Below are 25760 nucleotides of genomic sequence, written 5' to 3'. Positions count from 1 at the left end.
AAGAAAGAATTTTTGAAAATTCAACTCCTAAGGGGGTAAAATAGGGGTTTGAAATTTTTACAGTCCACGCGGACGATTTCGCGGGCATAAGCTAGTTTAAAAAAAATCTAAACAATCTGTTTTTGATAATAATTATTTATTTATTAGGAAGAAATAATACATATTATAAGTTACATGATTAAATACTACTTAACCTAAACATTAGACTATTAAGCACTAGTAATATACTCCGCATTGCATTGCGCATTGACGACCGGCCTGGCGCAGTGATGAACGCAATGGTCTCATAAGAGGTCCCGGGTTCGATTCCCAGCATGGGGAAATTCGAAATTTATCCATAATCCATTATATCCATAATAATATTATTATAAATGCGAAAGTGTATCTGTCTGTCTGTCTGCTAGCTTTTCACGGCTCAACCATTCGATCGATTTCGACAAAATTTGGTACAGATAGCTTGCATCACGGGGAAGGACATAGGCTACTTTTTATCCCAGAAAATTGAAGACTTCCCACAGGATTTTTAAAAACCTAAATCCACGCGGACGAAGTCGCGGGCATCAGCTAGTTAATTATTAAAAAAAATTGGCTGGGTGCCGTTATGTACAATGCAATGCGGTGACATGTATAGATACCGGCAGTAAATAATTGTACAAAGAACTTTAGAAAGAGATTTCCGCTTCATAGAGCGTTGTCTCTGTCACTCATACGTCTATAGTACGTGACAGGTCGAGATGGCAATAGGGGAGAGAACGCCCCGCACACCCACACATCCCCCGCGCTAACCCGGTGCGGGCGAGCGTGGGTGACGTGCGGAGCGTCCCCCCGCCTCATACCCCGATTTCCATCTCAACCTACAGACAGAGACAGAGACAAACCCTCGAAACCGTTATCTCTTTCTTCATTTCAAAATCTTAATTTTTAATTTCGTAATTTCTTTCTTAAATGTGCAATGGTACTGATTCCGAACACAACCTAATTTTAGAGTATTCGCATACTCTTCTTACTAATGTAATATAAAAAGGACAGCTGCAGTTTGACAGTTTTAAATTTAATTTTTAGAAGGTAAAACCCGTGATTTTAGCGCGCAGTCGCGAGTCTACTGTTTAAATTTGTAGCGTGCATTAAAATTTAGAGTCTTTAAATGTAAAATTCATGTTCTGTCCCTTTTTAGCATTGTTAAAAAGAAAAGGATGCAGATACTCTAAATTTAGTTTAGAGAAAGACAACGGAATCGGTGCCTAACTACCGGGTAGTGTATGTACATACTTATTTTAAAAGCTTAAATCAACCTTTTTGAAAAGGCTAGGTTATTTCCTAAAAATATTAGAAATCCAGAAAGATCGTGTTACAAGTTGCCCTAAAGACTTCCCTGTCTTATTATATTGTACACAAACTCAAAGATAATAGGTCTATTTTTTTTATAAAGAATATTAGCCAAATTGCCGACTAATATTCCCCTTTCCCCTCCAATTAAGCGTAAAGCTTGTGCTAGGAGTAGGTACGACAATAGTGCAACGGGTGGGATTTGAACCGGTGACCTTTCGGTTCTTAGTCCGCTCCTATAACCGTTGAGCTATCGAGGCTATTAAATTTATATATTTTTAAATATTATAAATAATATCCGGCTGTACTCACGTGCTTAGTCGACGTTAGCCCGACTAGTTTCGAACCCATCCAAGGTCCTTATTATTAATGAAAATCAATCGCGGTAGTTTAAACGCTAAATGTACAGCTATCCCTTTCATTATGCTCCCTGCAGAGTAGGGTAGCTATAGTCCGCGACAGGTCGAGATGACAATCGGGGTATGAGGCGGGGGACGCCCCGCACATCCGCACGTCACCCGCACCGCGTTAACGCGGGGCTGCGCAGATGAGCGGGGCGTTCATTCCCCGATTGCCATTTCGACCTGTCGCCTGTTTTAGTTTGGTTTAAAGATTATTGCAATTCAGTTGTTTATTGTAAAATTACAGGTCTAAATGTATTGCTATTTGCTGTCCCTTTCAAAACGTGCCTTGTGGAAAAGGATAGCACAAGATTTCTGGCTGCTTTTCACCAGAGATGTACTATGCTGCGTTGCTATGGATGCGTTATTGATATGCAACCAATCATATTCATTGGTGCACATAGCCTAGCACTGGTGGAAACGGATTCAACTAAGATAATATGTTTTTTAGGGTTCCGTACCTCAAAAGGAAAAACGGAACCCTTATAGGATCACTTTGTTGTCTGTCTGTCTGTCAAGAAACCTTCAGGGTACTTCCCGATGACCTAGAATCATGAAATTTGGCAGGTAGGTAGATCTTATAGCTGACATTTGGGGAAAAATCTGAAAACCGTGAATTTAGGGCTAGATCACACAAAAAAAATTAAATTGTGGTCATGAACTTATAATTAGTATTTTCAACTTTCGAAGTGAGTGACTATATCAAGTGGGGTATCATATGACAGGTCTTCACTTGTACATTCTAGAACAGATTTTTATTTATTTTTATGCATCATAGTTTTTGTATTATCGTGCAAAATGTCGAAAAAATACGAGTGTAGTACGGAACCCTCAGTGTGCGAGCCTGACTCGCACTTGGCCGGTTTTTTTTATATGGAAGGATGCGTGCTATGGATGCCTGCTATGGGCCGTCGCGAGTGGTGTAGCTATGTGCAGAGCATAATAGGTACCTACAGTACGCACAGCTACATAGCTTAGCATTGGTGGAAACGGTCACATATATAGATTAGCATTGGTGGAAACGGTCACATATATAGCTTAGCATTGGTGGAAACGGTCACATATATAGCTTAGCATTGGTGGAAACGGTCACATATATAGCTTAGCATTGGTGGAAACGGTCACATATATAGCTTAGCATTGGTGGAAACGGTCACATATATAGCTTAGCATTGGTGGAAACGGTCACATATATAGCTTAGCATTGGTGGAAACGGTCACATATTTTCGTAGCGTAGGGGGCATCCATAAATTACGTGAGATGTTTAAGGGGGGGAGGGGGTCCAGTCAAATCTCATGTAATCTTACGTTGGAGAGAGGGGGGGGTCTCGGCAAATATCACGCAATTTTCTTTCTGATTGAAACAAAAAAAAAATTATACTATTTTGGTCCATTTAATCCAGATTGTGCATGCTTTAGACTTAATCTTAAGCGTAATCGTAATACGATTTAAGCATTCTAATGTTAAATTTTTATTACACTTAAGACTAGTAATATAAAAGCACGAAACATTTTTTTTTTCCTTTTACAATAACAATCCAACGCGTTTACGTAAGAAACCCACATTTTGAAAAATCTCACGTGAGATTGGGGGATGGGGGAGGGGGTTGAATAAAATCTCACGACATCTCACCAGGGGAGGGGGGGGGGGGGGGGGACAGAAAATTAAAAAAAACACCTCACGTAATTTATGGACGTCCCCGTAGATTTCACATCTTTGCAGCATAGCCGCATAGCACATCTCTGGTGGAAAGGCACCCTTAGACTAGTCAATTTAGTTTAGTTTAAAGATTATGGTAATTCAGCTGCTCGACTGCGGTAGAATGACAGCTACAATGTCACGATCGCAATCACCTCTGATTGGTTGACGCTCGCTCATAATGATTGATGCAGGTTTTACGAAATCGACCTACAGTTGCAAATACACAATCTCTGAACTTAAATGTCAGGTCTAGGGCTATAGCGGTGATAGCCTAGTGGTTATGACATCGGTCTCTTATCCGTAAGGCCGGGGTTTCAATCTGGGGAACGCACTTCTAACTTATCGAAGTTTTAATTAATTAAATATCACTTGATTTAACGGTGAAGGAAAACATTGTGTGGAAACCGGCACGTCTGAGAGTTCCCATAATGTTCTCAAGGGTGTGTGAAGTCTGCCAACCCGCACTGGGTCAGCGTGGTAGACTATGGTGGAACCCTTCGCGTTCTGAGATAAGACCCGTACTCAGTACTGAGCCGGCGATGGGTAATATAATGTATCTATATTCTATGTATTTTAAAAGGAAAAACGAATCGTCTTCGTTGTCTGTCTGTCTGTCATTCGAGGAAACCAAAACCTACAGGGTACCTTCCCGTTGACCTAGAATCATGAAATGTGACAGAAAGCAGTCTTTTGGCACGAGTACCTAAAGGAAAAATCCGAAAACCGTTAATTTTTGGTTACATCACAAAAAAAATTATGATGTGTTCCCGACCAAATAAAATTAGTTTACTAAATCACATCAAAATGGCGCAGTCCGTCATTAACTTACAAATTTTTACTATACTGGTTTGTGATTTCTGGTACGATGGTACGGAACTATTTCTCTCCGACTCGTACAAATATAAAATTACATAGTTTTAGTACAACACGCTATTATCTATCTCTACATGTACAGTGCGCATGTGACCCCGCCAGCTGCACTTCTGCCCGAACCCCCGACCGCACTGCAGGCATTTATACCGCCTATCGTTCATATGAATACGCAAATGCTCACTCAGCACATACTTCCTGGTGAACCATTTCAAACAAACGTCACATTGAAAATCCTTCTTGCCAGAGTGTTTCAACATGTAAAATTTTAACTGCTCTTTGGAAAAATACTTCATTTCGCAACCTTAACACTTAAAATTCCTTTCCATTACGTTGTCTTTCTACGTGTGTATTCGTAAGGCGAAGTGGGATGCAAATATTCTGCAACACGCACGTACAAAACACATGTAAAACGCACATAACTCCGATAAGTTACAGGTGCGTGTCTATTAGTAAGAGCATAGTTTTTAGTACAATACAGTAATATCAGTCTCTCCATGTACAGTGCGCATGTGACCCCGCCAGCTGCACTTCTGCCCGAACCCCCGACCGCACTGCAGGCATTTATACCGCCTATCGTTCATATGAATACGCAAATGCTCACTCAGCACATACTTCCTGGTGAACCATTTCAAACAAACGTCACATTGAAAATCCTTCTTGCCAGAGTGTTTCAACATGTGAAATTTTAACTGCTCTTTGGAAAAATACTTCATTTCGCAACCTTAACACTTAAAATTCCTTTCCATTACGTTGTCTTTCTACGTGTGTATTCGTAAGGCGAATTGGGATGCAATTATTCTGCAACACGCACATACAAAACACATGTAAAACGCACATAACTCCGATAAGTTACAGGTGCGTGTCTATTAGTAAGAGCATAGTTTTTAGTACAATACAGTAATATCAGTCTCTCCATGTACAGTGCGCATGTGACCCCGCCAGCTGCACTTCTGCACGAACCCCCGACCGCACTGCAGACATTTATACCGCCTATCGTTCATATGAATACGCATATGCTCACTCAGCACATACTTCCTAGTGAACCATTTCAAGCAAACGTCACATTGGAAATCCTTCTTGCCTGAGTGCTTTAACATGTGGCATTTCAACTGATCTTTGGCAAAGAACTTCATCTCACACTCTTTACACTTGTAGTCCCTTTCCATTAAATGATATTTCTTCGTGTGTATTCTCAAAGCGAGTTGTGTAGGAAATATCTTGTCACAAGCCAAACATTTGCGAACTACCGGCGTCATTCCATGCACTGTAATCATATGCTGGTCCTTTATTGGGAAGCTTTTGAACCGCTCATTGCAGACAGTACATTTGGCAGGCATGCTTTTAAATTTATGGATTGTATAAGCATGCTGTCTCATCTTCTGAAAAGTCTCAAAGACTTTATTGCACGTGTCGCATTCGAAGGAGCCTGTTTTATGTGATTTCTTATGAGTTAACATCAACTTCCGATTGAGACATCCGTAATCACAAATCTCGCATACATAATTCCTGTAATGGGTACGCATGTGTCCTAACAAGACTTTATACGTGGTGAAGACACGAGGGCAAACGGCACATTTCAATTCTTCTCCATTAAATTTGAAAGGAACCATCTGATTCTTTATATCTGTATATATAAGCTTCTTATGCTCGTTTTGCAAGTGGTCAAATAACTCTTCTATTGTGTCAATGCTTTCGTCACATATGTTACATTTCAACATGGTAATATCAAGCTTTAGTAAATAACCACCAGAGGTTTGTGTCTTCATGAACTTGCGTCTATCGTCGCTGTTGTTATGTTTCATTAATGTGTGAGTTTTTAAATCAGCTGGGTATTTAAAGTGATCCGTACAAAAGATACACGTATAGGCGAACCCGTTATGGTTTCGGATAGGCGTTGCAGTAGAATGTGCTAATACAACTTCAAAGTTGTTACAATGTTTGTCTTTTTCAAAAACTGGAGTGCAGCGTGCACGTTTTATCGTTTTAAACAGTCCTTTATCCATAGTAATGTTAACAGTTTTCGTTATTGTAGGCTTATTTACTATCTTCTTGACTTCATCTTTAATGTTACTCTTCTTGGTATCTTCGGTAATTTCAGTTTTGACGATTAACTGATGCTTACCTACAAAACAAAACGGCATAATTACTTTCGTTGACTTTTTTGTTACTTTTTCTTTTCCAAAAATTATTTGACTTGAAAAGGCCGGGAATATAATATACTATGAGATCTTTTTCATGACTACAGTACGTTGTGATATGGATCGAAACAGATTTAAGTTATAAGTAGGTATAACTTTAATAAAAATAAAAAGATTTTTGTACAATAAATTATGATAAAGAAAATAATGTCAGTCACATTATTAAATCTAACAAAAACGAGTTTAAAAGTAGCTAACTAGTGATTAAGGGCTTAACGTTATAACATTCAAATACATTTTTAAAAAAGCAGTACGCTTCAAAAGATTTTTGTTCCAATCTGTGACATGGTCTAGTAATCTATTTCTTCATGTACAGAACGAATGTGCCGATGCAATTTGCACTTCTGGGTGAATGTTTGTTTACACTCCACACACGTAAACCGCCTGTTATTCGAATGAGTGTGCATATGCTCGCTTAAAATCCACTTTCTACTGAAGCATTTCATGCAAATGTCACATTTGAATTCCTTCTTGCCCGTATGCTTCACCATGTGGTATTTCAACTCCGCTCCAGTATAGAATCTCATTTCGCACTCCTTGCACGGGTACCGCCTTTCCATTAAGTGGTATCTCTTCGTGTGTATCCGCAACGCGTTTTGGTTTGTAAAGGTTTTCTCACAAGCTGTACACTTGCGGATTATCGGGGACATTCCATGCATGGTAACCATATGCTGGTCCTTCATTGGGCCGCTGTGGAATCTTTCATTGCAGATAGTGCATTTGGCCGGCATGTTCTTATATTTGTGGACTGTATTCATGTGTGTTCTCCTTCTCAGATGGGTTTCAAACACTTTGCTACACTCGCTGCATTCGAAGGATCCTGTTTTGTGGGATTGTTTGTGGTTTACCATCGTTTTCTGATTGATACACCCGTAGTCGCAAATTTCACACACGTAATTTCTATAATGTGTTTTCATGTGTTCTAGAAGGATTTTGAATTTGTTAAAGACAAGAGTACAAATGGCACATCGAAGGTCTTCACTTTCAAACCTAAACGGAATGATAAGATTCTTAACATCTGTATAGATAAGTTTTTTGTGTTCGTTTTGCAAATGTTCGTACAATTCTTCTAACGTGGTTATGCTTTTGTCACACACTCTACATTTCAACAGCGTGATATCAAGTTTGAGTAAATAGCGACTGGAGGTCTTTTTCACCATAAACTCACGCCTATCATATCTGTTATCATGTGTCATTAATGTATGAGTTTTCAATTCCGCTGGATTTTTAAATAAGGCCGTACAAAAACAGCACGTATAGGCGAACCCGTCGTGACTTCGAATCGGAGTTGCAGTTGAGAATGCTAAAACCACTTCTAAATTAGTAACATGCTTTTGTTTTTCGGAAATTTTAACAGGCCCTTCCTTAGTCTTTTTATCTACTTTTCTCAATAAAGCCTTTTTAGGTACTTTAAATGTGGCGATTTTATTTTTTGTAACGTAAGCAGGACTTATAACAGTTTCAGCAGCCTCCTTCATTACTCTAGGCTTTTTCTCTATAGCGGTTACATGTGAGATTGAAGGTCTTTTTATTATTCCAGGAACCCGTGTCATTAAAGTTTCGTTTGGTATATAAACCGTAGCTGCCTCATTCTCTTTAGGATTAACTGTATTGTTTTTGTCACGAGTATGACTGTCCTGGGCATCCTGGATTTCACTTTTGATGATCAACTGATGATTACCTACAAAACAAAACGATAGAATTACTTTCGTCAATATCGATTATGTGAAACACATTAGTGAGCTAATCTTATTTAAGATCGTCGTCTTCAGGAGAGCAATGTTTTAGTTTGAGTTCGTCGGCTTAGAAAAATATCTTTTTATTCTTGCTTTGAGGTACTCAAATAATTATTTAATGCAGGACGCTTAAAGGTTGTTCTACGCCTAATCGGAGAAAATTAGAAACATGGATACAAAAACACAGCATGCATACACAGTAGTCAACAAAGAGCCTACCAGAAACCAGTTTTGAACGATATACTTTTACGGATGGGACGTCAACCACTATAACTAGAAACTAATATAAAGAAACATAGCTTAGTAACTTAATTGCTATATGTTTAACAGATATTTAGATTAATCATATTTAAATACACCGAAACATATTTAAATAGAGATATCGTTCATCTAAGTAAATGTATAAACTACATACATAGTCACACTATCATTAAGTATCAGAATATCTGAGAGTACATCAATAGTATCCTGTTCAATTTATGTCGTAGACATCACCTCATCATCTATCTCTCCGATCTCTCCGTGTACAGTACGCAGGTGATTGTGAAAACTGCGCCTTTGTACAAAATCTCGACCACACCGCGCACACGTAAACCGCCTGTGTCTCATATGAATACGTTTCACATGTTGCTTCATGATTTTATTTGATGTAAACCATTTCGTGCAAATGTCACATTGAAAAACCTTTTTGCCAGAATGTTTCAGTAGCATGTGTTTATTTAGTTGAGCTTCGGAAGGGCAACTCGTGTCGCACTCGTTACACGGGATAAGTTGTTTCATATGTACGCGTTTCGTGTGGTCCTTCAAAATTTTATTCGTGGTGAATCGTTTCAGGCAAACATCACATTGAAATTCCCGTTTGCCAGTGTGTTTTATTAACACATGTTTCTTTAGGTGCGCTCGGGTTGAGAAATTCATACCACACTCGGCGCAAGGGAAAAGTTTTTCCATCAGGTGAAATCTCTTCGTATGCAAGTGTAACCATTTTCGGGTGGTAAAAGTTTTGTCACAAGCTTTACACTTGCGAATCACTGGCGGGATTCCATGCACGGTAACCATGTGCGTGTCCTTCACTGGGCCGTGTTTAAATCTCTCGTTACAGATAGCGCATTTGTAAGGCATGTTCATAAATATGTGGATCATATTCATGTGCTTCCTCAAACTCGGACGAGTTTCGAAGACTTTATCGCACTTGCTACATGCGAAGGACCCTATGTCGTGGGTTTCCTTGTGGTGATACATCCTGCTCCGGCTAATACATCCGTAATCGCAAATTTCGCAAACATAATTTCTGAAATGCGTGTGCATGTGTTCTAAAAGGACCTTGAATTTGCTGAAGGCAAGGGAACAAACCACACATTTCAGTTCTTCTTCACCAAATTTAAATGGAACAATCTGAGTCTTCATATCCATATAGATGAGCTTTTGGTGCATGTCTTGCAAATGGTCTAACAATCTATCTATCGTGTCAATGTCTTCGTCGCACACTTTACATTTCAGTTGCGTAATATCAAGTTTGAGTATATAGTCAAAGGTACATTGTTTCTTCATGAATTGCCGTCTGTCGTCACTGCTGTCGTGAACCATTAATGTGTGTGCTTTCAGTTCCGCTGGGTAATTATATTGATTCGTACAAAAGCAACACTTATAATTGATCCCGTCATGACTTCGAATCGGTGTTGCAGTCGAATTTGCCAGAATTACTTCAAAATTGTTATAATGTTTTTTTTTCTCCGTTACCGGTCTAGGCTTCTTCTTTCTATTTGGGAGTCCAGTCAATAAAGTATTGGTAGGTATTCTTTGTGCAATGGTTTTATTTCTTAGGACTGGAACTGGAAGAGTACTATCATTGTTTTCGGAAAACTCTTTGTTTTCCTGAGGCTCATCATTTTTCTCAGTTTTAATACTCTTCTTGACATCTTCGGGTATCTCACTTTTGATGAGCAATTGATGACGTACACCTATAAAAGAAAATGTACTTTTGAATTTGTATGAATGTTGCTCTTTCTAAATCGTTATTTGCGATATTGATTTTTCCAGATTGTTCTGCAGCTTTAACAAAAATACTATAATATAGAGGGGTCAATTTAGTCAAAAAAGTCACATAATCTAGAACAAATTTTACAAAAAAGTCTGCGAACGGTTCTTGGTGTTATTTATCGATAGAAAAAAGTATACCATAATCAGAAAACCAGAAGAGGGTTACTTACCTAGTTGGAATTAGTTATATATCTCATGGTATATTGACCCGTCTAATATTATTTTATTTTAATATTCATATTCATTTATTATGTATTCCGATATTATTCACAATGGTTTTTTACAACTTTTGTATCACAGATTACATTATAACAATATTGTAGTCCAACCATTGCTGGGTTAGTAGAAAGACGCATTAATCTTTAAAGGAGTCGCTTAGAACATACTGCTTTGGAATGAAAACGTTTAAGGGTAATTGTAAGTAAAACACGTCTTCATAGTCCATAATAAATTAGATTTGTAATGCTAGATTAGACTTAAAATGAAGCATTGAATTTTTAAATCTATTTTAATTTTAAGTTTATTTTTCGCATTTTATTCTGCCATGATCCGCCATGAAAGAGCAACCGCAGAGTTTCATTCTCTGCGGTTGCCGAGAACGGCAGGATCGACATCCCAAACCAGTGGGTAAATTAAATTGAACTAGTTGACGATTCAAAAGCACTTCTAAAAGTTAACTTGAATAAATATATGTTTTGTTCTATTCTATTTATGAAGTCCTGAGTCCTGTGGGTACGCTATACTGCCAGGATTTTTTTCTCCCAATGTATGTCATAGAAACTGCCTAATCGTCTATCTCTCCATGTACAGTACGCATGTGACTTCGCCAGCTGCACTTCTGCACGAACCCCCGACCGCACTGCGGACATTTATGCCGCCTGTCGTTCATATGAATGCGCAGGTGCTCCTTCAAAACTTTTTTTGAGGTGTACCATTTGAGACAAATTTCACATTGAAAATCCTTCTTGCCCGTGTGCTTCAACATGTGGTATTTTAATCGTGTATTTTCAAAAAAGGTCATTTCGCATTCTGTGCATTGAAACCGTCTCTCCATGAGGTGGAATTTTTTCGTATGTAATCGCAGCAAGTTCTGGCTTGTAAATGTTTTATCACAAGCAGAACACTTCCGAATAACTGGCGACATTCCATGTACTGCGACCATGTGTTTGTCCTTCATTGGGCCGCTTTTGAATCTCTCGTTACAGATCCCGCATTTATTAGGCATATTCATGTATTTGTGGACTGCACTCATATGCGACCTTAACCTCTCACGGGTTTCGAAAACTTTACTGCAATTGCTACATCCGAAGGAGCCTGTTTTATGGGATAGCTTGTGATATTTCATAACTTTCCGATTAATACATCCATAGTCACAAACATCACATACGTAATTTTTGTAATGCGTATGCATATGTTCTAGGAGGACTTTGAATTTGCTGAAGACAAGAGCACAAACGACACATTTCAGTTCTTCATCGCCAAATTTAAATGGAATCATTTGATTCTTCACATCAGTGTAGATAAGCTTTTTGTGTTCATTTTGCAAATGGTCAAATAATCCTTCTAATGTGTCAATATTTTCGTCACATTCTTTACATTTCAATAGCGTAATATCAAGTTTGAGTAAATAATCAAAAGTACATTGCTTTTTCATGAAATCTCGTCTTTCGTCACTGTTGTCGTGTGTCATTAATGTGTGTTTTTTTAGTTCAGCTGGATTAGTGTACTGGTCCGTACAAAAACAACACGTGTAGGCAAACCCGTCGTGGCTTCGAATCGGCGTTGCATTCGAATGTGCTAAAACAGCTTCAAAATTGGTATAATGTTTGGATTTTTCTGTTATTAGACTAGGCTTGTCCCCTATTGGTTTAGGTAGACTTTGCAAAGTATTGTCAGACATTTTAATTACAATAGTTTTATTTTTTGGAATTGTAGCTGGTCTTTTAACAGTTTTTGATAGTCGTTTGACTGTTAAGTTAGGAATTTTAGTTATAGCTGTTACAGTGTCTCGAGCTAGATGATTTCTATTGATCTTTCCGGTACATCGTTTGGTTTCCTTAGACTTAACTATTTTCTCAACTTTAGTGTGACTCTTCGCGGCATCGTCGGTTATTTCACTTTTGATGCTCAATTGATGGCCGACACCTATAAAAAAAACGTACTTTTGAATTTTTATGAATGGTGTTTATGCTAAAACATCTATCGCTGGTATCGTCATGACTTTGTAGATTGTACATCTGTATAAACAAATACTATATGAAGCGCAAGTGTTGTGTGTGAATTCTTGTATTCAAGCAATTTATTTTTGAGTAAGGACTTGACTGCTGTAATGTTTAAATCTACTAACGGGTTAAAATCTTTGCCAAAAAATTGTTAAATTAGTGAGCCATATTAACTAGAATGTGGATTGAGACAGGGAAAGCTGTTTAGCTTGTTTTTCAATTTAAGTTATTGAGAGGCCAGCAAAATCAGATTTTTGGTGAACCCTACTTAAGAATATAGTAAGTTCTCGAGAAGCACTGACTAATTAATTAATTTTAACTGAGATTTTATAACTGTATTTTATAATAATTTAATTCTTAAGTACCTCAAAAGTATATCTTGCATCTAGCTCTAATCTATGTCATAGACATTGCTTTATCATCTATCTCTCCATGTACAGTGCGCATGTGACTGCGCCAACTGCACTTCTGCACGAACCCCCGACCGCACTGCAGACACGTGAACCGCCTGTCGTTCATATGAATGCGCATGTGCTCCTTCAAAACAGACTTCCTAGTGAACCATTTCATGCAAACGTCACATTGGAAATCCTTCCTGCCCGTGTGTTTCAACATGTGGTATTGCAACTGGTTTTTGGCAAAGAAGGTCATTTCGCACTCAGTGCATTTGAAGCGTCTTTCCATTAGGTGAAATCTTTTGGTATGTAATCGCAGCAAGTTTTGACTTGTAAATGTTTGATCACAAGCGGAACACTTCCTAATTACTGGCGACATTCCATGCACGGTAACCAAGTGTTGATCCTTCAATTTATTACTTCTGAATCTCTCATTACAAACCCCACATTTATTCGGCATGTTCTTATACTTGTGGACTGCTTTCATATGCGATCTCATCCTGTCTCGAGTTTGGAACACTTTATTGCATTCGCTACATTCGAAGGAGCCTGTTTTATGGGAGTGTTCATGGGATTTCATAGCCCTCCGATTAATACATCCGTAGTCGCAAATTTCACATACGTAATTTCTGTAATGCGTGTGCATGTGATTTAAAAGAACTTTGAATTTGCTGAAGGCAAGAGAACAAACCACACATTTCATCTCTTCATCGCCAAATTTAAATGGAATAATCTGATTCTTCACGTCCGTATGGATAAGCTTCTTGTGATTGTTTTGTAAGTGGTCTAACAATCCTTCCAAAGTGTCAATGCTTTCATCGCATATGTTACATTTCAACAGCGTGATATCAAGCTTGAGTAAATAATTACCCGAAGTTTGTTTCCTCATAAACTCACGTCTATCCTCGCCATTGTTGTGTGTCATCAACGTATGACTTTTTAAATCCACTGGATTTTTATATTGATCAGCACAAAAGCAACACGTATAGGTAAATCCGTCGTGGCTTCGAATCGGGGTTGCAGTCGAATGTGCTAGCACAGCTTCAAAATTGGCAAAATGTTTATTTTTTTCCATTACTGGATCGTTGTCCCTGTATATTTTAGGCTTAGGTAGTCCTTTCACTAAAGTATGATTGTGAGGTAATTTAATTATAGTAGTTTTATTTAGAATTGGTGCGGGTCTTTTTACAGTTAGTTTTCTAACTGTTACATTAGGCATTTTAGCTATAGCTGTTACAATTTCTGTGGCTGGACGATTTTTATTGATCTTTACTGTTAACTGTTTGTTTCCCTCAGACTTATCTGTTTTCTCAACTTTAATAGTCTTCTTGACATCCTCGGTTATTTCACTTTTGATGATCAACTGATGGTCGACACCTATAAAGAAAACGTACTTTTCAATTTTTGTGAATGTTGCTCTTTCTAAAATATTATTTGCTGTATCATTGTGACATTCTATATATTTCACTGTTCAAACATAATACGAAGCACACATCTAGTATGTAAAACTTGGATTTAAAAATTTATTTCTTATAAATGATGATGCAATGCTTAAATTCACTAAAAGGTTTATCGATCTATCTAGATTAAATCTCCTTTAAAAGCTTTTGTACTTAGTGATGCAAATAAAAGTGTGGGCCGAAACAAGGATGACTAATGTTACCTAAACAGTTTAATTTGTATGTTAATAGGCTGATTGAGCTGTTCTGCCTCAGCAGAACCGGAGTTAGGTGTTCAACGGATATTAACGATTTTATGTGGTTCACATGGTTCAATTGAGCCCCTTAGTATAGTCTAAGAATGTGCTGTTATTATATGTATTGTCAGGTACATATATTTTATGTACGAGAATAGAGTGAATGCACTCAGTTATAACATATTTTTATTCAAGCTGGACGACAAATAATAATCATGCCTACTAAAAAGCAACTTACAAAAAACTTCGGAAATAGTTGCAAATTCGTTTATTGTAATATGAATAGATATTTTCTAGGCATGTCCGCTTCAATCTAGACCTCATCATTGCTTTAATTAAGCATGATGATGATCAAGTGCAAGCCCATCTTGCAATAAAAATAATGTTTAACTTTAAATGAAGCAGGTTTTTTTGTTTCAGAGTAATAAACTAAACTTTCACTTTAAAAACCGAATATACAGTTATGTGCACTTTTCCTGAGAGAACCGTTGGATGGCGGCGGCTGCAGTCGAAATAGTGCCGAATCGATGATGCAATATTGGAATAAAATTAATAACCCAATACTAATAATGAAACGTATGTTTCCCAGAACAAAGTATAATAAATGCATGTGTTCTTTAGTCAAACTGGTCACCAAGTCTATAATTTTAGCAACAGTATAGCTTAATGGTTATAGTTTCTAAAGATTTGATATGAAGAGATTTTAGTAGTAAGTTGTAAGTAAAACAATTACATTAAAGAAGTAAATTATTTATTGAGAACCACTAAATAAATGGAATTCATTTTTATTTTAACATAACAAAAGCATTATAAACCGTATTTACTTTAATTGTTGCTATACATGATAGTACACTTATAACATCTTTTCCCAATTTATGTCGACATTTGCTTATCGTCTATCTCTCCATGTACAGTACGCATGTGACTGCGCCAGCTGCACTTTTGCACGAACCCCCGACCGCACTGCAGACACGTGAACCGCCTGTCGTTCATATGAATACGCATGTGCTCCGTCAAAGCATACTTCCTAGTGAACCATTTCAGGCAAACATCACACTGAAAATCTTTCTTGCCCGTGTGCTTCAGCATGTGGTATTGCAATGTAGTTTTGGCAAAGAAGGTCATATCGCACTCCGTGCATTGAAAGCGTCTTTCCATTAGGTGAAATTTTTTAGTATGTGTCCTTAGTAAGTTCTGACTTGTAAATGTTTTGTCACAGGCAGAACATTTCCGAATCACTGGCGACATTCCATGCAATGTGACCATGTGTTTGTCCTTCATTGGGCCGCTATTGAATCTCTCATTACAGATTCCGCATTTGTTTGGCTTGTTCTTATACTTGTGAACCGCATTCATATGCGTGCTCATCCTTTGATGGGTTTCGAAAACTTTATTGCACTTGCCACATTCGAAGGAGCCTGTTTTATGTAATTGTTTGTGGTTATACATCCTCCTCATATTGTTACAGCCGTAGTCGCATACTTCACATACAAAATTCCTATAATGCGTATGCATGTGTTCTAAAAGAACTTTGAATTTGCTAAAGACAAGGAGACACATTACACATTTATGATCTTCACCATCAAATTTAAATGGAAAGATCTGGTTCTTTATATCCCTACAGATTTTTTTTTTGTGTTCGTTTTGGAAATGGTCAAATAATAATTCTAATGTGTCAATACTTTGATCACATATTTTACATTTCAATTCTGTAATATCAAGTTTAAGTAAATAGTCATAAGTACATTGTTTCTTCATGAAATCTCGTCTTTCGTCACTGTTGTCGTGTGTCATTAATGTGTGTTTTTTTAGTTCAGCTGGATTAGTGTACTGGTCCGTACAAAAACAACACGTATACGCAAACCCATCGTGGCTTCGAATAGGCGTTGCATTCGAATGTGCTAATACAGCTTCAAAATTTGTATAGTGTTTGGTTTTTTCCGTCATTACACTAGGCTTGTCGTCTATTATTTTAGGTAGTCTTTTTAAAGTATTGACACACATTTTCATTACAATGGTTTTATTTTTTGGAAATGTAGCTGGTTTTTTAACAGTTTTTGGTAGTCTTTTGACTGTTAAGTTAGGTATTTTAGTTATAGCTGTTAAAGTGTCTTGAGTTGGGAGATGTCTATTGATCTTTCTGGTATGTCGTTTGGTTTCCTTGGACTTTTTAACTATTTTTTCAACTTTAATTTGACTCTTCGCGGCATCGTCGGTTATTTCACTTTTGATGATCAACTGATGGCCGACACCTATAAAAAAAACGTACTTTTGAATTGGTATGAATGCTGTTCTTTCTAAATCATCTATAGCAGTACAAACTCTCTAGACTGCACATCTGCTTATACAAATACTATGTATATGAAGCGCAATCTTGTATGGTGAACTCATTTATTCAAATAATTTATTTCAAAGTTAAGACTTCGCTGCTGTAATATTTTAAACCAATAACGGGTCTTCGAATCTGTCTAGATCAAACCTCTGCCAAAAACTTGTGAAATTAGTGAAATACACAAACTAGAATGAGACAGGGATTGAAACAGGGAAAGCTGTTTAATTTGAGTCAGATTTTCAACACACCAACTGTATATTAACTCTTTCTGCTGAACCCTGCTTTAGAAGATAGTAATTTATCGAGAAGCACAAAATAATCAATTAATTTTACTTATAGCTATTTTATAATTTAATTCTCAAGTACCTCGGAAGTACATTGACAGCATCTTGCTCTAATCTATGTCGTTGACGTTGCCTTATCATCTATTTCTCCATGTACAGTACGCATGTGACTACGCCAACTGCACTTTTGCACGAACCCCCGACCACAATGTAGACACGTGAACCGTCTGTCGTTCATATGAATGCGCATGTGCTCTGTCAAAACATACTTCCTAGTGAACCATTTCATGCAAACATCGCACTGAAAATCTTTCTTGCCCGTGTGCTTCAACATGTGGAATTTCAACTGGTTTTTGGCAAAGAAGGTCATTTCACACTCTGTACATTCAAAGCGTCTTTCCATTAGGTGAAATCTTTTAGTATGTGTCCGTAATAAGTTCTGGCTTGTAAATGTTTTGTCACAGGCAGAACACTTCCGAATCACTGGCGACATTCCATGCACGGTAACCAGGTGCTGATCCTTCAATTTATGGCTATTGAATCTCTCATTACAAACCGCGCATTTGTTTGGCATGTTTTTGTATTTGTGGACTGCATTCAGATGCGTTCTCATCCTTTGGTGTGTTTCAAAGACTTTATTGCACTTTCCACATTCGAAGGAGCCTGTTTTATGTAATTGTTTGTGGTTATACATCCTCCTCATATTAGTACATCCATAGTCACATACTTCACATATGAAATTTCTGTAATGCGTATGCATGTGTTCTAAAAGGACTTTGAATTTGCTGAAGACAAGGGGACACATTACACATTTGTGTTCTTCACCATCAAATTTTAAGGGAAAGATCTGGTTCTTTACATCCCTACAGCTATTTTTATCGTGCTCCTTCTGCAAATGGTCAAATAATTCTTCCAATGTATCAATGCTTTGTTCACATATTTTACATTTCAATAGCGTAATATCAAGTTTGAGTAAATAAGCATGGGGTGTTTGTTTCTTCATGAATTCGCGTCTTTCTTCGCTATTGTTGTGCGTCTCTAACGTATGAGACTTTAGATCAGCTGGATTTGTGTATTGAGCCATACAAAAGCAACACGTATAGCTGTATCCGTCATGGCTTCGGATTGGCGTTGCATTTGAATAAGCTAATACAACTTCTAAATTGGTATGATGCTTATGTTTTTCGCTTATTGGAAAATCCTCTTTCTTTTTAGGTAGTCCTTTTACTATAGTATTGTTAGGTAATTTAACTATAGCGCTTTTATTTAGAATTGGAGGCGGTCTGATAAAAGATTTTGATAGACCTTTTACTATGGTTACATTAGGCATTTTAGCTATAGCTGTTACGATTTCTGGAATCGGACGAATTCTTTTGGTCTTTTCAGGGAACCCTTTTACAGTTTGTTTAGGTATTTTAACTTTAGTGGTTTTATTTTTATTGGACATAATAATCTTCTCGCCTTCATGTTTAATATGTCTCTTCGCGCCATCGTCGGCTATTTCCTTTTTGATGATCAACTGGTGATGGACACCTATAAAGAAAACGTACTTTTGAATTTGTATGAATATTCTTACGCATGGTAAGGTTTCTCTTATTATCTATTTGTAAAACATCTTTTGCGGCATCATTGCGACTTTCCAGATAGGGGTTCGTGTTTTTATTTTTGTTAATTTGATCATCTGTTCAAAATACAAATCATCGTTGCAATTTTTAATGTTGCTGAAATTTCCTAAGAATTTTGCCGAACTATTACGAATCAGGAACATATTGAACATAACTAATATTCTATTACCACTCCCATCTGCTACAAAATATCAAGTATTAATAAGTAAATACTACCAATTAATGATTACATAGAGCGAATTGTTTTATCTCAAGCAAACTTTGTTCGTACATAATCTTACAATAATTTAAACGAACTACTTTGACGCTTTGGTTAATTTTTGTTATTTCTTTGTTAGTTTCATTGACTTATATATTACTTCGTATGGACATGGTTATTGAACAAACAAAATGGCATCAACTCATTGGTGCTATAGCACCAATGCAACCTAAGTGACGTCTGGATTTCAAACGGGTCGTTCATTAGTATCTAAGAGGTGGCGCTGATTTATTTGGTTTCTACACCGTGAAAATATTTGTTCGCTTGGGTATATCTTGTCATTTGTATCGATGGTTAGTTTGCACTTCCCATACACAAGCTAGGTGTTCCAAAGGTACCATCATGAGAACCTAGGCCCTGTCAGAAGAGTTAAGTATAGCTATGCACTACTTGGATAAATTCGCCCACGCAGCACGACCTTGCATGCGCCGGCGCACAGTATCAACATCAATTCTACAACCGCACCGCGCGCCACCGTAAGGAATTTCACCCTCACCACCTGGGTGTCTGGTGCACTTCGACCGTCCGCTGTGCCAGATCCTTCTTTCCACGCACATGCAAACTGTGGAACCAAACTAGATTACAACATGGGGTTATTCAAGGGGCGGACCAACAAATTCCTAAAAGGCCGGCAACGCATCGGCGGTTCCTCTGGTGCTGCAAATGTTCATGGGCGGCGGTAATCACTTGACATCAGGTGACCCGCCAGCTAGTTTGCTCGCTATCTCTAGTAAAAAAACCACGCGTAGTTGTAGGTACGTGATCCTAATGTAACCAACATCTAGACTCTAGACTCGGGTATCATGATCAACCCATCGCTGGCTCACTACAGAGCACGGGTCTCCTCTAGAGTGAGAAGGGTTTTGGCCAATGTCTACCACGCTGACCAAGTGCGGATTGGCAGACTTCACACACCTTTCGAGAACATTATGGAGAACTCTCAGGCATGCAGGTTTCCTCACGATGTTTTTCTTCACCGTTAAAGCAAGTGATATTTAATTGCTTAAGAAGCACATAGCTCCGAAAAGTTAAGGTGCGTGCCCGGAATCGAATCCCGCACTCTCCGAATAGGAGGCCGTTGTCTTAACTAGTAGGTAGTCTTATTACCGCTTCACATTTTTATGAAAGACTAGCTTATGCCCGCGACTTCGCCCATGTGGACTACACAAATTTCAAACCTCTATTTCACCCCCTTAGGGGTTGAATTTTTAAAAATCCTTTCTAAGCTAGGAATCCGTCATAATAGATATCTGCATGCCAAATTTCAGCCCGATCCGTCCAGTAGTTTGAGTTGTGCGTTGATAGATCAGTCAGTCAGTCACCTTTTCCTTTTATATACTAGTAAATAAATTTATGTTGCGTTTAATAATAATAAAACAATCATTTCATAAAAGAGATTATTTATTAAGAAGGGCAGAATTCTAAAAAGCGAAAAAATTTGACATCTTTGAATTCTTAAAAATTGTCCCATAACATCAAAATAACATTTATTTGACTATGTCTCGTAAAAGAAATGGCGACAAAAAAACTTAGGTCTTATATTCCTGTGTATAAACTAGGAATGAACTTATTTGACACCTACTTTATAATCCATACTAATATTATAAATGCGAAAATGTGTCTGTCTGTCTGTCTGCTAGCTTTTCTCGGCCCGACCGTTCAACCGATTTTGATGAAATTTGGTACAGAGTTAGCTTATATCAAGGGGAAGGACATAGGCTACTTTTTATCCCGGAAAATTAAAGAGTTCCCACGGGATTTTAAGAAACCTAAATCCACGCGGCCGAAGTCGCGGGCATCATCTAGTTTTTAATATTTTGATTGTAATTACGTACAGTACGCAGCAGAAAGTAATGTACATCGGCTTTTAGAATGACATTTCGTCTTTGCAGAGCGTTGTCTCTGACACTCGTACCTATATGACGTTTTGTCGGTTTCAACGACAGAGTCAATGCTCTACAAATCTGCTAACTGCTAAAGGTCGATGTACACTACTTTTTGCTGCGTACTGTATGCTGATTGCTTACCATGATTCTATGCATTAGGGATGATTTATGCTAGACCGTGCCGGGCCCGAGCCGTGCCGCATCCGAGGCATCCGAGCCTCGTCCGTGTTACGTTCATTCATACAAAATTGCAATCTTTGGATCGTCTGCGCGTCGGACGTGACTCGGACGTGGAACTCGGATGGTAGAATAATTCCAAATCGGAAACATTTTGAACATTTAACTAATATTATATTATAACAACTCCTATCTACTTAATACTATATCATGTATTTAATAAGTAAATATTACCAATTAATTATTACATAGAGCGAATTAGTATTATCTCTGGCAAACTTATATAACGTCGTACATAAGCTTACTATAATTTGAGGGAAAATATATATCTTGCAAAATTTTATTGAGTATAGAACATCATATTAAATAAACCTATAGAAAAAAGGGAGAGGACGAACAAAGAAAAGGTGGATGGATTGTGTGAAAGAGGATATGCGTGAAAAAGGGGTGGATAATACGTTGACGAATGACAGAAGTGAGTGGAAGAAGAAGACATGTTGTGCCGACCCCACGTAGCGTGGGATAAGGTAAGGAAGAAGATTAAATAAATCTATAGTACGCGACAGGTCGATATAACAATCGGGGAGGAAACTCCGCACTAACCCGGTGCAGGCGAGCGCGGGTGACGTGCGGGTGTGCGGGGTATCTCCCGCCTCATACCCCGATTGTCATCTCAACGTGTCGCGGACTATAGTATCAAAACCAGGTCAGGTTATGAAAACAATAAGTGCCAGTTCAAAGTTCCCATAGCGTTGCAGGTTTCTAAAAAATCGCGCAAGGACCCGCACGAAGAATTCCGTACCATCGTACGAGAAAACTCAAACTAGTATAATAAAATGGTGTCGCTCCAACAGCTGTACAATACTGCAAGTTAATGATGGACAGAGCCATCTATGATGTGACTTAGTACGCGTATTTACCTAATTATATTTTGATAGTCAACATTAAGGGCGAATTATAAAACATTCGAATAAAAAAAACTTAGCGACTGATGATGAGATACTGTTTTAATAACTTGAGCGGTATGAATTGAGTAAGCGAAAAATTAAATAAACTAACTTTGTAAAATCGTGAATTTGGTTAAGGAACCAATTATTTCACAAGAAAATTTTCAAAACAACTTCGTCAAGTTATTGTACAAATGTTGCCTTATAAGCCATCTCGCCATGTGTAGAACGCACATGTGCCCGCCAACTGTTCCTGTGTACGAACGCACGCCCACAGTGCGTACATGTAAACCGCTTGTCGTTTGCATGAATGTGCATGTGTAGATACAGACCGCATTTTCTAGAGAACCATTTCGAGCAAATTTCACATTGGAACTCCTTCTTGCCCGTGTGCTTCGCCATGTGATATGACAATTCTACTCCAGAAAAGAAGGTCATTTCGCATTCCTTGCATGGATATCTTTTATCCAGCAAGTGAATTCTTCTGGTGTGTGAGCTTAAGGCGTTAGGGGTTGTGAAGGTTTTTTCACAGGCTAAACATTTATAGATTTCAGGGGTCATTCCATGCTTGGCAACCATGTGCCTTTCTTTTATGACGCTGCTTTTAAATCTCTCATCACAAATCGCGCATTTCACGACCAAGCTTTGATGTTTGTGCATTGCATAAAAATGCTGTCGCACCTTCTGTTGTGTAACGAAGATCTTATTGCATACGCTACACTCGAAGGAGCCTGTTTTATGTGATAATTTGTGGGTAAACAATGTTCTCCGGTTAACACACCCGAATCCGCAAACTTCACATTCGTAATTTCTATAATGCGAATGCATATGTTCTATGAGCATTTTGTATTTTTTGAAATCGAGATGACATATCGCACATTGAAGCTTTTCACCGCCAAATTTCAACGGAAAAATACTATTCTTTATATCCGTATAGAGAAACTTTTTGTGCTCATTCTGCACGTGGTCTAGTAATCCCTCTAATGTGTCAATGCTCTTGTCGCATATTTTACATTTTAACTGTGTAATATCAAGCTTGAGTACATAGTTGCACGAGGTTTGGTTCCTCATGAACTTGCGCCTAGCCTCGCTTGTATCGTGCTTCATCAGTGTATGAGTTTTTAAATCCGCTGGATTTGTATACTGATCTGTACAGAAGCAACACATATAGAACAGCCCGTTGTTGCTTCGAATCGGAGTTGCATTCGAAGAGGCGGCTAAAACTTCAAAATTGTTGAGATGTTTGTGTTTTTCCTTGAGCAATGTCGTATTTCTAGCGGTTTCATTACACGACTCATCGACTTCAATAGTAAAGTAACTTAACGTCTTGCCATCGTTGAGTTTTTCCTCTTTCATGATCAACTGGGTGTGGTCACCTATAAAGAAAAAGTACTTTTTATTTTGTATGCTTGTTGCTCTTTCTTAAACACCTTTGTCGCATCATTCGGACATTCTAAGAATTTTTAATGGTTTTTAGGCTTATTTCGAGGTTTAATGTCATATTTTAATGTAATAGAGAAAAAGCACCTGGCAGGGCCAGATCTTTATATTTTATAAAAGCTGAAAGTTTATCTACGCATTGTTCTCAATTTACGGGGAACCATCAGCGATTATGAAGTTTAAATCATCATAGCTTTGGCAGAAACAGGTACCTAACAAAGGTGTATAAAATCTTTCGTCAAAGTATAGAGTGAGATTTTTTTTATATTTCTTCGGAATAGTATTGGAAATCATGTCATGCATTGGCATTGCACTTAGTATCGTGGCAACCCCCTAGCCCTGTCAGACACTTTTAAACTTTTAAAAGTTTAAGAGTGTCCTGGCGAAAAAATAATTGTTAAATTGTCAAAGATAAAAGTTCAAAAAACCAATTTTCTTAGTAGATGTAAAATTTATAGATATATCTCTCATGTTTTCCTTCAACGTCTTTTTTTGAAGTTTTTTATCGAAACCGGACCGTTGTCTGGGATCGAACGCTGGAAACCCCGATTCAGAAGGCCGACCCTTAACCACAATCATTATCACTTTTTTTTGCTTAAACTTTAATACACCTACATTTATAAGTAAATTAACAGCATGTCCTTCTAGTTAATGTACAAATGTTGCCTTATAAGCCATCTCGCCATGTGTAGAACGCACATGTGCCCGCCAACTGTTCCTGTGTACGAACGCTCGCCCACAGTGCGTACATGTAAACCGCTTGTCGTTTGCATGGATGTGCATGTGTTGATATAGACCGCATTTTCTAGTAAACCATTTCGAGCAAAGGTCACATTGGAACTCCTTCTTGCCCGTGTGCTTTGCCATGTGATATTTCAACTCTACTCCAGAAAAGAAGTTCATTTCGCATTCCGTGCACTGATATCTTCTATCAATCAGGTGAATTCTTCTGGTGTGTGAATTTAAAGCGTTAGGGGTTGTGAAGGTTTTTTCACAGGCTAGACATTTATAGATTTCAGGGGTCACTCCATGCTTGGCAACCATGTGCCTTTCCTTTATGACGCTGCTTTTAAATCTCTCATCGCAAATCGCGCATTTCATGACCAAGCTTTTATGTTTGTGCATTGCATAAGAATGCTGTTGCAACTTCTGTTGAGTAACGAAGATCTTATTGCATACGCTACACTCGAAGGAGCCTGTTTTATGTGACCCTTTGTGGGTTAACAATGTTTTCCGATTAATACACCCGAAGTCGCAAATTTCACATTCGTAATGTCTATAATGCATATGCATATGTTCTACGAGGACTCTGTATTTTTTGAAGACGAGAGGACATATCGCACATTGAAGCTTTTCACCGCCAAATTTCAACGGAAAAATACTATTCTTTATATCCGTATAGAGAAACATTTGGTGCTCATTCTGCACGTGGTCTAGTAATCCCTCTAATGTGTCAATGCTCTTGTCACATATTTTACATTTCAACTGTGTAATATCAAGTTTGAGTACATAGTTGGCAGAGTCTTGATGCCTCATGAACTGGCGTCTATCCTCGCTTGTATCGTGCTTTATCAGTGTATGAGTCTTTAAATCCGCCGGATTTGTATACTTATCCGTACAGAAGCAACACGTATAGAACAGCCCGTTGTGGCTTCGAATCGGCGTTGCATTAGAAGTGGCCGCTATAACTTCAAAATTATTGTGATGTTTGTGTATTTCATGAAGTAACGTCGTTTTTCTTTCAGAAGTTTTAACTACAGCGGTCTCATTTTCATTACACGACTCATCATCGACCTCTACAGTAAAATAAGTGACTATCTTGCCATCGTCGAGTTTTTCCTCTTTCATGATCAACTGGGTGTGGTCACCTATAAAGAAAAGATACTTTTGAATTTATAAACTTGTTGCTCTTTCTTAAACACCTTTGTCGCTTCAATGTAACATTCCAAGAATTTAATAATTTTTAAGCTTATTCGTGGTTTAACGATGGATAAATATCGGGGTGTACGATTAATATGATTTTGAATTATCGATATTTCGATCAAGTTGCATGAGTCGTAGTCACAACAGGACTGCGGTGCTGTGAGAGATGAAGTTTAAATCTGTCATGGGCAGTATCGAACTACCTGCTTTCTTGTTCTTTTTACTTAAAATTCACGAGCTGTCCGGCAAAATATACTGAAGTCACTAGTAACTTTGGCTGTTCTGCCCCCATAGATAA

The 25760-nt window shown here is 37.9% G+C and overlaps 4 protein-coding genes across 24 annotated transcripts in view; all 4 read right to left on the bottom strand.

The window, feature by feature from the left end:
- The window catches only part of LOC117994331 (zinc finger protein 260-like), a 94302-nt gene that overhangs the window by 44180 nt on the left and 24362 nt on the right, over nucleotides 1-25760 (bottom strand). The window contains exons 5-6 of one of the 21 annotated variants that reach the window (XM_034982218.2): nucleotides 12864-14270; nucleotides 12282-12421 (exon numbers count right to left, since the gene is read on the bottom strand). The exons of 16 other annotated variants lie outside the window; for them this stretch is intronic. In XM_034982218.2, coding sequence (XP_034838109.1) covers nucleotides 12895-14270 — 1376 coding nt within the window. In that variant the 3' untranslated portion in view covers nucleotides 12282-12421; nucleotides 12864-12894. Of the gene's footprint in view, nucleotides 1-6654; nucleotides 8182-8240; nucleotides 10198-10702; nucleotides 12422-12863; nucleotides 14271-24152; nucleotides 25408-25760 lie in introns of those variants that run through there. 4 more of the 21 variants (XM_069507693.1, XM_034982216.2, XM_069507694.1 and 1 more) reach the window with 4 other exon arrangements.
- Nucleotides 131-6443, bottom strand: LOC138404246 (zinc finger protein 28-like). Its single transcript, XM_069507778.1, has one exon. It carries the CDS (start codon nucleotides 6441-6443, stop codon nucleotides 5187-5189), a length of 1257 nt encoding a protein of 418 aa, XP_069363879.1. The 3' UTR covers nucleotides 131-5186.
- LOC138404245 (gastrula zinc finger protein XlCGF26.1-like) lies at nucleotides 15326-17435 on the bottom strand. Its single transcript, XM_069507775.1, has 2 exons — nucleotides 17288-17435; nucleotides 15326-16841 (listed from the first exon to the last, which is right to left on the bottom strand). Exons 1-2 carry the CDS (start codon nucleotides 17307-17309, stop codon nucleotides 15463-15465), a joined length of 1401 nt encoding a protein of 466 aa, XP_069363876.1. The 5' UTR covers nucleotides 17310-17435; the 3' UTR covers nucleotides 15326-15462.
- On the bottom strand, nucleotides 20473-24291 carry LOC138404248 (zinc finger protein OZF-like). The gene is made up of 2 exons (XM_069507781.1): nucleotides 24155-24291; nucleotides 20473-23475 (listed from the first exon to the last, which is right to left on the bottom strand). The coding sequence occupies exon 2, from the start codon at nucleotides 23453-23455 to the stop codon at nucleotides 22283-22285; it is 1173 nt and encodes a 390-aa protein (XP_069363882.1). The 5' UTR covers nucleotides 23456-23475; nucleotides 24155-24291; the 3' UTR covers nucleotides 20473-22282.

The sequence above is a fragment of the Maniola hyperantus genome, chromosome 26, assembly GCF_902806685.2.
Source record: "Maniola hyperantus chromosome 26, iAphHyp1.2, whole genome shotgun sequence".
Taxonomy (NCBI): Eukaryota; Metazoa; Arthropoda; class Insecta; order Lepidoptera; family Nymphalidae; genus Maniola; species Maniola hyperantus.
This window is presented reverse-complemented; position numbering and strand designations above follow the sequence as displayed.

What these genes read in the sequence shown, in the direction of transcription:
- LOC138404246 (XM_069507778.1), bottom strand. Translation starts at nt 6,443, where the DNA reads ATGCCGTTTTGTTTTGTAGGTAAGCATCAGTTAATCGTCAAAACTGAA.
- LOC138404245 (XM_069507775.1), bottom strand. Translation starts at nt 17,309, where the DNA reads ATGCTGTCAATGTACTTCCGAG. An exon ending in GCTGTCAATGTACTTCCGAG is followed by an intron (nt 16,842 to 17,287) that starts GTACTTGAGAAT and finishes TTTTTTTTATAG; the next exon opens with GTGTCGGCCATCAGTTGATC.
- LOC138404248 (XM_069507781.1), bottom strand. Translation starts at nt 23,455, where the DNA reads ATGAAAGAGGAAAAACTCAACGATGGCAAGACGTTAAGTTACTTTACT.